A 13,625-nucleotide genomic window follows, 5' to 3' on the forward strand; every position below is an offset into this window, starting at 1 on the left:
GATGCTGGTAACAGACCTTTCCCTGTTCCCTGCTAGTACAGTATCTGCAAGCGCCAGGGGTTTACTCTGAAGGAGCAGGAGGGAGAGGGGAAAGGCTCCAGGTGAAGGATTACTGTGCTGGTTCCCCACGTCCTGCCCAGGATTCTGCTGTGGACCTCCCGGGCCTCCTCTATAATCCCCTTGGATCCCGTCTTACAGGTGCAGCCGTGCGGTCCGGCTCCTCAGACTGCCAGATGATGAGTGTGTGGAACTGAAGGACCCATTACCTTTAATGAGACCATTTCGCCTCCTGTTGCCCTGGCAACCAGATGTGCAGAACTCTCATTACCTCATCCGCTCAAGACTTTTAAATAGTCTCAAGAGAAACCCATCAACACGTCCTCGCTCAGCACAAATCCTTCTTCATTATTTATTTATCCATCTCCAAAAGCATGACTGAGAACGTTCGCAATCCGATGAAAGGACAAAGGTTACGCACCAAATGTTTCTGGCACTCGCGTCTCATGAACGTGTCCCGTGAACAATGTTGATACGATTCATGTTGAAATGAGTCTGATAGAGGGTGACCCCTGACTCCGTGTTCAATGAGGATTTGAGTTATTTTAGCACTTTCAGACAGGAAAGGGATATGAAAACTGCATTTTAACTTTAAAAAAATGTTTCTGTAAATTAAGCACCACAGCTGTGGTAGGATAAATATCACTGCTGGATGAATAATGATGCCTAATCTTAAAAATAACAATATTGCTCTCTGTATTTTGTTCTAAACTGTTTATTCTAAAGCATATAAAATAAATCTTATCTCGTGTGAAGTGTGTTTCTAAAATCCCAGCATTTGTTAACTACAGCCCAGTTTCACTGCCAGCATGAAGACCTCTTACACTGCACAGATTTTTAAAAGCAAATGGCCCTGAATATCCTGCAATTGTGTAGCTGTTAGATACAACACCCAGCTGGACCTACTAAAGAACTGAAAGTATGAAACAAAGGAACCTTGTGTTTTGTCCTGGCTCAAGCACTGCTGTGCAGGCTGGGGCAAACAGTACTGCTGTACACCCTGTTCTCATGCAGTTTCCTCTGTGGCTGCTCATTTTTGACCATCTTGACAATCAAGCTGCCACTAAACCTCCCCTCACCTCAAACTTCTGCCTCATCTCCGTGTTGCCATCGTCCGCGTCTGGAATGGGCACGTTGTAGTACTCGCCTTCCTCCTGGTTGAGCATCTTGTACCTGAGAGGAATTAAAAAAAGAAAGCTGAGGAGATTTCTCTGCAGTGTCATGCGGGAGATGACCAGAGAGGGCAAGCTTGGGCGCGAGAGGACACACAAATACAAGACGTCGCTCCTGACACCAGTATGACGGACACGCAACGCCCTGGTCTAATGGACTTGGTTGAATATGATGGACACGTTCACCAGCCGCAAAAACTGGGAGCAAGAATACAGATCAAAGAATCAGGACGCATCGTCAGTAGGAAAATGGCTCTGTCAAAAGGAATACGATATGGAGTTAGTTTCAGGTATGACCAGACTCTATCACAAACCCGGCAGTGTCGATTCACAGGCCCGATTGGTCTCTGCACAGCTGGGGCAGGCAAGCGGGGAGCAGGTCCCTCCAGTGGAAGGCGCTGGTGAGCCAGTCCACCGAGGATTCACTGGACTCAAGTCAGGAGAGAAAGCTGGCTGGGTTGAGGCCTCAGCAATGTCCTGATGAATCCCAGCTCTGTGTGGTCTTGCACATCAGATAGTTACGGACTGACTTGGGAATGGGAAACTGTGAGCTCAAAGGCTCACTCACAGCATTGCAGAGAAGTAAGGTTGCCCTCATCAAAGATGTTCAATAAAGCTTGAACCAGGTGGCTGTCGGCATCATGCTCACCCCCAACGTTTCCACACTTCGTCTTCATCATGGCCGTGTCATGCCAAAGCAGTATTCATTGGAAAATGACATACTACCCACTCTCTCTGGCTCCACCAGATGTCTCTCTGCTGTTAGGATGTTCCCCCGAAAGGCCCCTTGAGCACGCAGATCACTTTCTTAAAGACGATGAGCTAGTCGCAGTGCTGAGGTGCATATTATTCCACCCAGGGCTGCTGCAGTCCGCACACTCCAGGTGAGGGTCCGGGGCGGAGGTGGAGACCCCGCTGGCTAGCTTGATTCTCCGGACTGTTGTTGAAGCAGGAAATCTCACTCAAGGCACCTGGCTGCCTTGCCAGAAAATCATGGTTTTTCTTAAAACACATGACTTGATATTATTATTATACCAAGGAATATGATTATTTTATTTTTCAAGGAAAAGGACTACTTAATCAATTAACATCCTAATTACTTAAAATGTGACAATGTGCCCAATGATACAAAACCTAGAGTACTTGGTTTTCTCTTTACATCAGCACGTAATAGTTTACGAACAAGCAGTCTCTAAGATGTGCGCAATACTACAGAAGGCTTTATCTTGGAAACTGCATGCTGATGGCCAGCGTTTCATTTCGCATCTGTGTGCTTGTCAACAAGGTGAATTCTGCATTATCTTTTCCAAATATTTTAAAACACCTGCAGTAAAACACAGTTGTGCCTCATGCTTCTTTTTATCATTGAAAAAGAAATGCTGTATTCTGTGGGATTTTGTCTCACTTGTTTAAACAAAGTTCTGGTCATTATTATCATGCTCATCTGATTCTTTCCCTAACTGGGAGCCCTGGAGCTGTCCAGCAGCAGGCTGGCAGGCCTGCCAATCACAGTAGTCTTGAGTCACAGGTCAATACAGCAGCTGTTTGTAAACACAGCTGTGGTGGCCACTCTCTGCAAGCCACAGGCCGAGATCTCACTTGGCTTTTATCTCCCTATGATTCCAAATTTCCAAAGTGTCCTGCTGGTGACAACCAAAAATGTGGGCTTGTGAACTGGCGTTTTCAGAAATGCCAATTCAGGATGCTTGCAAACAGAAGGCTATGACAAGAACCGCATTTCACCTCCTGCAAATTCAACTTCCAAGATATTTTATTCACCTTCCTTCATGCAAACGTGCGTCACTAGCAGCTTTCGGCCTCTCGGCTAATGTGAGCTCTCGTTAAACAATTCTTATGACTGATGTTACCTTCATTTGCCAGAGTTAACGGAAGTGATCACAGGTTTATGTCGACGGGGGTGCCATTAAAACCACTGATGTGTGTAGCTTTGACCTCCTCAGTCCCAGGAGCCATGTGAAAGGACCAGACATGCACCATAACAACAAAAGCCTCTCATGGGAACAGAGCTCCACCTAAAGGTTCCAGACAGGAGGGTCTGAAGGGGGAAATTAAATACGCAGGAGACAGGCAAGGGTCTTTACCAGCCGCAGACCGGGGACTTTATGAGCTCCGAGACGCCGAAGGACATGGACCCCATGAAGTCGTTCCGGGTGGTCCTGTCCCAGTCCCACACTTCCACAGACAGACGCCGGTCCTTGTCGCTGGGCTTCAGCTTGCTGCAAACAAAGAGCACAAGAGCTCAGGCAGCGTTCTGTAGACCGGCTGGTCCCGAGCCCCCCCCTCCCCGGCTCACTAACCCCCACTGAGGAGTGGAGGGTACATGAACATTGCAGAACGATGACCATGCCCCCTCGCCATCTCCCCGCTCTGTAGACCCACGTTCTCTGGCTCCTCAGTGGAGGAGCACGGTCTGCCGGCCAGGCCTTATTCAGAATCTGGTCTCGTTCTCCAGTGATTCCCAAGGCGAGATGAGGAATTCACCTCCCTCGCCCTGCCGGCAATGATGCCAGCAACATTGGTGCTGCAGGTCCAATGTACTGAGCTGGCCCACCATGCTGCATATGACTACAGCAGTATCTCAAGCTCCATTACTCAAGCTTGCTGCAGTGGAGGGAGTACAAGCAGAGCAAAGTGCAAAACACACGCGTGTGGTCATCACAGGCATGGCTTGTAAAGGCCACAGGCTGGCTGTGGCTCCAGGTCACAGAGTGTGAGAGCTGCGTGAGCTTTATTTGCAAGCATAAGAGTGAGTGGAGCAGGACGGCGCAGGACACACCCCCTGGCCGAGGACACGCCCCCTGGCCGAGGTTGAACCTACTTACAAGGTGAAGGACTCGTTCCAGTTGGGGTTGAGCGAAGAGCGAATGGTTCTCGTTTTCTGTTTGGTTTCGTTTTTGGGATCCGGGATCAGCTTCAGCTTGACATAGGGGTCTGACAGCCCATTGGGGTCCATCGGAATCAGGTTTCTTGCTTCGCCCACTAGAGTAAAAAAAAAAATCAACACCAGAGGGAAATGGTTATTCACGCGAGACGATAGCGCGAAATGAGGGCAACGCCAGGCAAGCCTATTTCAAGACCTTAACTGTAAAATTCACTGATCTAAATGCTGTTTTTGCATTCATTTAGGCATACGGTGCTCTGTGCTTTCACCTCCCATGCAGGCAATATTAATGACAGGATCTTCTTTGGAAGACTGGCATATTGTAACTGGCATTGTTACCATCCACCCTCCTGCACCCCGCCCATTACCCCCCATTCCACACCCACTCCAGATCCCCACTCCACACCCCCGGTGTCTTCCTCCTACACACAGTAGAGAGCCACCAGCTGGGGCTTTGCTGTGCTGTAGCTCAGACACAAGCCAACGCGCTCAGGCACAGAAGCCTCTGCATCATCACAGAGCTTTATCAAACAATTACAAAACATAGAGCCCTGTATAATTAGACTTGCAAGTATTGAAATAAAAACATATTGAAAAAACAGCTTTCTCTTTGGGCTCGGTTGACAGCAGCTCATTAGGACATTCGTTTTGCTGATGGAATGTTTTCAGTACAGCATTGTGCCTATCCACATAAAACTGAACAGATGGTACACTTGGCTTAGTTCATGTGTATGCCCACACCTTTCCTAAATTAAAAGTAGAATTAATTTTCAAAAGAGTAACATGAATGTTATTTTTTCTAAACCTGAGTAAATAACCTGTTTTTTTTACATAAAAAATGAATAGTGCTGCGTTAATTGTTCAGCTCTTTTCTTTATCCATGGATCAAACTACTTCTTATAACATCATTAATGAAGGAAACACAACATTCATGGACAAACTCTGAACAGTCCTCTTGTTTTTATGTTACTGCAAAGAAAACTGCACATTTGCCATTGTGCTGACAGTCCATCAACTGAGCACGAGACAACTCCTGGAGAAGACGTACAGTAGTCTTGGATTGTGTGATAGATTGTTTTGAAGCCAGTTGCCATGAATAATTCAGTAACAGCTGGATTAAATGAATACGATAAGCTTGTTCAGATCATTGCAGTCTGTCAAAAGGCCACCCGTCCTTCACAAACTTGTTTTAAGCTTCTCGTGTTTGCCTTCTTTAAGGCTTGTTATCTTCAGCACAACAGTTCTTACATTTATACATTTATTGCCTCTACAGCCCCCAGAACTGTAGGCTCTGCAGACATCAGCAAGTTACCACCTCATTACCAACAAGGGGCAAGTTCCCCCAAAAACAGAGGGCTAAATGCACGGGCACAAAGAGCAGGCAACCTGCATGGCACTGTCATGTGGGCACTGGCCTCATCATTGTCACACAGGGGCGTTTCCAGCATCTTCGAGCTGCGCCGTGGATTCTAACAGGCTGTGCCCAGAACTGGAACATTCAAATTAGCATTTGATTGGAGAACCGAAGACACACGTAGTTGGCGACACTTGATTTCCTACATTGCGACGTCACTTCAGTCTGAAGGGAAAGCGCTGAAGGGTGAAAAATTGAGGAGCAGCGGGATCTCTTGTCGGGTAATTCAAGTCATAATCGGATATCACATTTGAATTATCTCCTTTTTTTCCAGAAGAATAAAAAGCACAGAATTTCAGCATTGTGTACTCTGCCCTCCAAGATAAATTTGCAAGGGCTGCAGGTTGCTAAGTTACATCAGAACGAATTAAAATACAATCTGATGAGCCCTGTGCAAATAGGCTATTAACCTGAACTTTTTGCACCAGTAGCAGTGGCTGACATTTCAGCTAATCAGCTTTGGACTGAAAAGATGTACTGTGCTGTCAGTTCTCTAAAGCTGGGGGTAGCGTACAGAAGGCCAATGAACGTTTAGTTACCTAACACTCCCTGGCAAACACCTGTCACATAGCTCCACTACAAGGAGCTGCCTTTGGAAAGTTCTTACTATCCCAGAATTTCCACTGCAGTGTTGTTAAGGTGATATGGAATCCATTCACTTTCTCCCTCCTGTGCTGCCACGATTCCGAACGTTCTCTTCCGAGGGGAATGAAAAGCTCCTGAAAGATGAGTCGAAAAATCAAGGAGTTTCTCTTGATTTTGAAATACAACATTCTGTACAGTAACAGAAGGTCTCATAACAAGCTCAGACATCACTCAACCCTGAACCAGCAGAGATTACAAAAACCTCCTCTGCTAAATGAATGCACAAACTGAGCAACGCCATAATGGCATCCCAGCAGGTTCACAGAAAATAAGGCTGCGCAGCCAACAAAATGCTCCATTTCTTCTGTGTCAGGCAATAGGTCTCGCGTTAAAGAGTGGCTATTTCATGGCCCTGGCACATTAGAGCTCTCATGCTGAGCGTCAGTGTGTACCGATAACCAGAGACAGGCGCCAAAGTGAGTGGAGGTGTCATCTCTTAAAACCAAGGAAAATATATTTCCTGGGTCCTGGAGAGGAGGCTAGCAGACCCTCCTTCCACCCGGCTGTGAGTCCAATCCAGCACCATGACACAGAGCAACAAACCTCATCCTGAAAATATTTCTTCTCCCTAAAAATATAGATGTACATATCGATGTTCCCACAGACTGTTACTCTCAGTTGTCATACTGTATCAATTTAGTCCCCTACATAAATGTATAGTCACAGTAAAGTATACATTTATACAAAATGTCTCCAGTACATATTAGTTGCAAACAAACCATTATCTGGAAACCCCACAAAATAGTTTGGCGCCACATAAAAATACACAAGTTGCCACAATTTTAGTTTTAGATATCATCTAAGATTTTTGCTTTTGATTTTTTTTCTAGAGATGGAAAAAAATTATATTCAAGAAGTTTTCCTTTATCGCAACAAATCTATAAAACAAGCGGAATACTTTCGAGCTGTGCCTGCAAGCTTTGCCTTTGAAACGTACAGTATACTGTACAGGGAGGCTGTCAATACTGCATAACCTGCTCCAACATGCAAAGTGTAACTCTGCTATCAACTGCCCAACCGGGGGAGGGGTTTCAAAAAGCTATTTACAAGGAAAGAAAATTATGGAGTAGCTGTGATCGTTTGCTCAACAAGAGGGTCCCCTGTGCAACTGAAGGCCGGCGAGGCTTAGCAGCTTTCATTAGAGCCGTGTCATGCTACATTGCTTAGTTCTGGGGGGCTTGGTGGGAGCATAGCCGTGAGTGAAAGGGGAAATCACTGGGAGACAGCCTCGAGACCTGTTTAGCATGTATGAGGAGCAATAGCTGCATCCACTGGGAAGCGCAGCTCAGTCAGGAGAGTCACCAGATCTAGTGCTCTCCGGAGAACATCACTGCAGCCGCTGTCAGTGGTGAAACACCCCACCGCAGCTGTTACTACTGAACCGGTAAGCCTCAGCGGGCTGGTGACTTTTAAACCTCTGGCACAGTTTTAGGAAGGACAAACATGTTGTCTGCAAAATAATACCATTGTTTCCAGTTAGGGGTGCGGGATAGAAACATCCTAAAAAAAAGTACAATGAATAGGTGCTGATAAAAACAAATGAAATGCTGTGCTCTCTCTAAAAAACCCTTAAAATCTACAGTCAGTGTTTTGGCTTCAATTCACTGTTGTGGTCATTTTAAAAGGACAAAAACCCCACAGTGAGTGCATCGCTATGAAGACGAGAATGGTTTTAGCTGTTGCTATAACACGACTGTCCATTAGGTGGAACCAGAGACCCCCTCCTGTTTCTCTCGCCTGTGATGGGAGCCCAGTTAAACAGCAACAAGCCGTCTCTCTCCCTGCAGCGCACCGGGCCACATTTCCCAGCACAGCCTGAACACCGTCTTGTGCCATGACACTCCAGGGCGATGGTGTTGCAGTGCATGTTCCAGGTATAAGCACACAAGGAAGGGTGCAGAAGCCCTTTCGCGGTCTCCAACCTCTCGCCTTATTTCCTCCTGCTCCCTCTGAAGTTGGCACGACACTCCCCCATGATCCAGACTCTCTGGGATACAGCACAGCGAGGAGCTTTTTCTCTGCTGCCTGCTGTTGCTTAGATACACAATCCAGAAGAACGCAGCCTCCTTTTTACTCTGGGCTTGATTTAGAAAAATAAAACCACCATAAATAGCCTGGCACTTTGTACCCTCAAGGATTCTGCCCATTGTGTTGATATGGAGAACAAACACAACAGCAACACACAACTAAAGGAACAGCTGCCAGAATAACCAAGGCAGTGTGGTGTGCAGGGGAGGGGCAGGGCACTTTCTCAGAATCTGGCCTTGTTTTGCATGAGCAGCCTTTAGTGAAACACGCACAGTATTAGGTGGAGACAGGCGTTTTCTCCAGTGCCGAGCAATACTCTGCTATTGCCTTTCTGCTCTTCTTCTCACATTCAGCACCACAATGAAACACGTCTGTTGTCTTCTTTCTTGGGGTGGCTCATGCTCAAGGACACAGCTCCTAGGAGAGTGTCTACAGTTTGGTGTGACAGCCTTCTACCTGCGTCAAGTTATTAACACCAAACAGCAAGGTATGGTTTTAAAACTGTCCATAAAAATACAGAAAAATACCAGTGCATTGGAGAGGAATTAAGGAAGTTACAGTATAATTGCTATGATGGAGGCAGACTCCTGTTGCAGTTTAGTGATGGAGTGTGGTGTGGCACCCAACCCTTAGGCGTTTATTCAGTCCCGCTGGCAGGGGAAAAGAGAAGCAGGTTTGTGTCCACAACAAAAAGACTCTGAAAAATGGGAAGTTGTAGGCTGGTAGAAGCAAATCTGCTGTGCTGATGGCCCTGTGATCCAGGCCTGTAGCTGCAGCCCAGCTCCAGTCCGCTCAGTGCAGATCTGATAAGGGCCCCTATCCCAGGATCTGCCCAGAAGTGCAAAGCAGAACAACCCAGCGTCACGATTCACAGATGAGGAGACAGGCATCGCCACTGAGAAAATATTGACACACTGGCTGTTTCACAAGAGCTGCTCTTCTGCTGTGAAAAGGCATTCTACGTACTGCATGGTGTAGACACTGGATTTATCACTTGCAACTAACAATATTAGCTGCAGTTCAATATTCAGTCCCAGCAGTCCAGTCACATTAAAAAGGTAAGTGTCGCTTTGGTGACAGGTGACAGGTTTTTGTCTAATTTTTATCCTCAGACACAAAAACAAAACTTCCCATACAACTACAGTGTAATGCAGTATTTCTCAGTAGCCAAAAGAGCAGGCTCCATAACATCAAAAGAGACACAGCACAGTTGATCTAAATCTCATTTGTGTGCACAGTAATCCTGTTTAAAACCCTCCAAAAATGTTCGATTCTATTAGTGCAAATTGGGAATTTGAAATCCAAGATAATCATTTAAGGCAGTCACTGGCAGAGTGGAAGAGGGACTGGCTCTGAACCAATGCAGCAGAGCAAAGGAGACTGGAACCACCGGGGCGTGCCAGTGCAGAACCAGACTGTACCCCGAGCAAGAAAATGAATCTGATGAAACAAAAATGAAGAAGCCACCATGCGGCATTTTCTGAAAGTTTGCAAATAGTAGAACCTGTTTTTCTAGATGGATATCCTGGAAGCAGGGACTGCAGCTGAGATCGGACGCCTTTCAGGCTCGTGACCTGCCAGTACGGGAGGGAGGGAGGATCAGGGGGTGACTGAGCTGAAAGAGCTCCTGAGACAACGGGGCAAAAAGACGGACACAGAGCCAAGCAAAAACCAGGGAATGGTGAGAAGACGCAGCTGGAAGATTACAGCACGTCCACTCCAAACGAGTGAGCCTTTCCTCCGAGACGAAATAAGCACACCTGGAATCGTGCCGATGTGGGAGGGTGTGCTGGCCTGCAGAGACACAGATGTATTTGCTCTTCAGCCTTGATGGAGCTTTTTTATCTCTGATGGGCAGAACAGGCAAACCTGTCACCACGGTCACTACAGAGCCCAGAAACTCTCAGGACACTAGCACAGAAAGGAGGGCAATATAATCATGGAATTTAAAAGACGGGGACATAAAAATGGAAGACCACCATAATTACGGTCCATTTTTGAGAGGGGAGAAAAACAAACTTTTTGATGACAAACTGTGTAATTCCCCTTCACTGTTTGTTTGAAACTGCATTGATATCAAGTCCCCACCTTTTTACAGCTGCCAGTAGAGAACAAGCAAATATTTTTCCAACAGGGATTGGTACTCTGTCCCTCCTGGCACAAGCCTTGATGTTATAAATGCATGAACCAGGCACTCGGCATCAGATATTGATAAATGCCTAATGCGGACAATATTTCTAGTATGAAAGAAAGACGTCTTAATCAGATTTTCGAAAGACAGGAGAGGATCAAGTGTGACTCCCAGATCCCTGGCTGGGGCTGACGTGTGAAAGGGGAAGCCATCAGCCATTACTGTGAAGCTCTCCAGCTTTTCCAGCTGACATTTGCTGCCCACCTGCGAAATTTCTGTTTTGTCACTATTTAGCTTCAGGGAATTTGATGTCAACCAAGCAAACAAGAGATAAGTGACGGAGGTCGGAGACCAGAGGGGGAAGAGGTTTTAACATAGTGTAAATCTGAGCATCATCCACATAACACTGAACCTGAAGACCGTGTTTGCGTATAATTTGGCCGAGAGGTAGCATATAAATAAATAAAGCAAAGAGTCCAAGACTGAGCCCTGAGGCACACTGGGATTGACTGGGGCCATGGGGGACTTATGAGGAACAAGGGAAACAAAATGCCGCCTGCCAGTCAGATAACAGCAAAACCAGATAAAGACAGTACCACTGTGTTTTTCAGCTTCAGTTTCAAGTTTTTATTTCAGTTACAAAATACAACGGTTAAAGCTCCAACATGTGCAAGAGCCGGGAACAAACAGTTCAGGTTCATCTTATTGTCATTATGTCAATGAAGGGTTTGATTGTGTAACTGAGAGCTCGGATGGAACAAATGCCAGCAGGTGTGTGGGTCACCAGGACCAGGACTGGACACCACTGCCCTGTACGCAGCGCAGACGGAGCTCAGTCCTTCGTGCAACCCCAAACTGACCAGACCTCCAGTCACAGCAAGTCAGGGCTTTCCAAGTCCACACAGCACAGATGCCACAGCCAGTGAAAATGTGCACTCAGCCAAAAGTAGGATTTCCCAAGAGGAGCAGCACAACTAACTTTACAGAACTGTGTATGCTTATGGTGTTTTATAATGTCAGAAACAAAAGACTTCCCTATAAGAACCTCAACCTAAACTTTAAAGGTTCCCTGAGAACAAGTTTTTATTTGCAGTCTGTAAAGTTTATTGCCAGCAAATATTGTGATAGAAGCAGGAGGTTCCACAGAACTCAATGACTCAGACTGGTGGCATTTCAGAGCCCTGTGGAAGGCACTCCACATCACTGTACAAGACTTGGGATAATGGGAGATTTCCAACAGCACCCCCTCCAAAATTTCAGCTGCCTTGTCCCTAATCTGCCCTTAATTCCTCTTTAATGCAGCAAGGTGTCTTTTTTTATCTGAAGGGTTCAAGAGCACAGAGCAGATGATTTCCCCAAGGAGTCTCCATGCTGTTCATTTCGACTTGAGCAGCTACAGGGAAGATATACCTCTGGCAGGCTCTCCCTGAGACACCGGCCTTTTCGTGACTGGCACCCAATAACAAGCAGGCACCAGGCTCAGATGTGGAGAGATATGTAAAGACAGAAAGACAGAAAATCTATAGCAGAGGAGGAGGGATCTGCATTGAATTTTGCCTCCAGAGTAGTACTGTAGCTTATTTTCTGATGATTTTTTCCAGGTTTAAACTTTACTGTCTGACCTCAACTTAAGAGCACTGTTCTTCCCCGAGACAGAAAACTGTAAGTTGTCAATGATAAGCAGAGGAGCTCTGGTGTATGTCATATGAAATGCAGTTGATTCTGCTTAGACTATTTTTGTGGTATTCAGTTGTTCTTAAAAAAGTCTAAGCACTATTTCTTTGGGACTGGGAGGCATTGTGAATCCTGGGCAAAGACACAACAAAACATAGACGTTTCTGCTCACAATTTGCTGCAGTTGCTGTAATCTAATTCTGTGCTCATTCAATTTAGAACTGTTTAAAACCTAAAAAAAACAGGGCATTGGCCTTCTAATGCAAATAATCAGCTCAATGAAGACAATAAAATCAAGATGGAGTCAAAATAAGGGGTATTTGGCCCTGGAGTACCAGAGGAGCCCTGCCTCTGGAAAAGCTGGGTGTTTTGAGAGCCCTTATTTTACAGTATATTCTTTATTTTTTTATAATCGCTGTATAAAATCTAAGGTTTAAAAATGATGCTTGTTGTTTAAATGAAAAGCACATCTTATTTTTGACATTGCGAATTAAAAGGGGGCAACCCTAAGCCTACTTAAACCCGTTTAAAAGTAAGCTGTGGCACTCCTCAGCCATAAGGAAGACTTGCATCTGAGTCAAGAGGTCAAACTAACCAATTTCACTATGGACAGCTGGAGTAGGAAAAAAAACCATTAGGCGGAAAGCATTGATGCTACTTGTTACTGAAAACAATGCAGTTGTTTTTTTCTTAGTTTTGTGTTTTTCTTTTGGTCTGTAAGTTGTGGCAGCTGTCAGAAATGTAAGGCTGGTTGTCATGGTGACGTCTCAATGCAGGCGGAGACGCAGCGCAGAGCTGTTGAGCACCAGACAGGGGTTTACGTGCGCCAGAAAAGAGGCGCGCTCCTTCAGGGCGAGGGGAGGCGTGGGTTAGGACAGCACCTCACTGCTGGAGATGGCCTTGAGCTGGGGCGCAGCAATAAGTCATGGGAGCAACAGGAAGAACTTAAATACACACCTCTAAGAGCAAAAGAGGAGCAGTCTGTCCTATTCATATGTGTGAAGAATTTCGTTCCCTTTATTTAACTCTTGTGGGAACTGAAGTAGTGCAACCTGCCAATTCCTGAGAATATTACCTGTGAAGCAGCACCTATTTCTGCCATCTTTAGTTACTTATCCTCAGACGTATTTTGTTAAAGAAGGAGAGTGATATTCAGAGAACCAGTGTATTGGGAATACATCGCCCCTGTGCTCTAGCTAATCCTCTCTTAAGCCACAAAGAATTGTTTAAAGTTGCTCGCCTGTTTAAAAATGTGCATTGGCAAATTACGTGCAAATTAGGACATTTGATTTCTTATCAAACCATGACCTCTGTTACAAGCCGGGGAGATATAATTCCATTAAAGCTTATCGCAAGAGAGAAGCACCCATCCCTGGCTGCTCAGCAAATAATAGAGATCACCCTGCCTCTTTTACACTCTCTCCCACATTCATCAAAGTCTGCTGCCTTGCCCACAGTTGGGGCTTCAACAATAGAATGCCTTAGCCCAGGGACACTGGGGACCACGGACGGTGCTGATTTCCTGCTCTGTGTTAATGACCATTTCATGTCAGTGCATTGTGTGCAGCTGCAAGCGGTAAGGATGTCATTGACGTACTGTAT

General features: G+C 45.8%; 1 protein-coding gene across 1 annotated transcript in view; it reads right to left on the reverse strand.

Moving 5' to 3' along the window:
• Window positions 1-13,625, reverse strand: part of LOC148824270 (protein kinase C alpha type) — a 191,391-nt gene that overhangs the window by 52,322 nt on the left and 125,444 nt on the right. Inside the window, exons 6-8 of the mRNA XM_088926771.1 lie at window positions 4,073-4,229; window positions 3,332-3,466; window positions 1,137-1,230 (exon numbers count right to left, since the gene is read on the reverse strand). Of these exons, the coding sequence (XP_088782897.1) occupies window positions 1,137-1,230; window positions 3,332-3,466; window positions 4,073-4,229 (386 nt within the window). The remainder of the gene's footprint in view (window positions 1-1,136; window positions 1,231-3,331; window positions 3,467-4,072; window positions 4,230-13,625) is intronic.

Source organism: Atractosteus spatula, chromosome 11 (assembly GCF_055471065.1).
Source record: "Atractosteus spatula isolate fAtrSpa1 chromosome 11, fAtrSpa1.hap1, whole genome shotgun sequence".
Classification (NCBI taxonomy): domain Eukaryota; kingdom Metazoa; phylum Chordata; class Actinopteri; order Semionotiformes; family Lepisosteidae; genus Atractosteus; species Atractosteus spatula.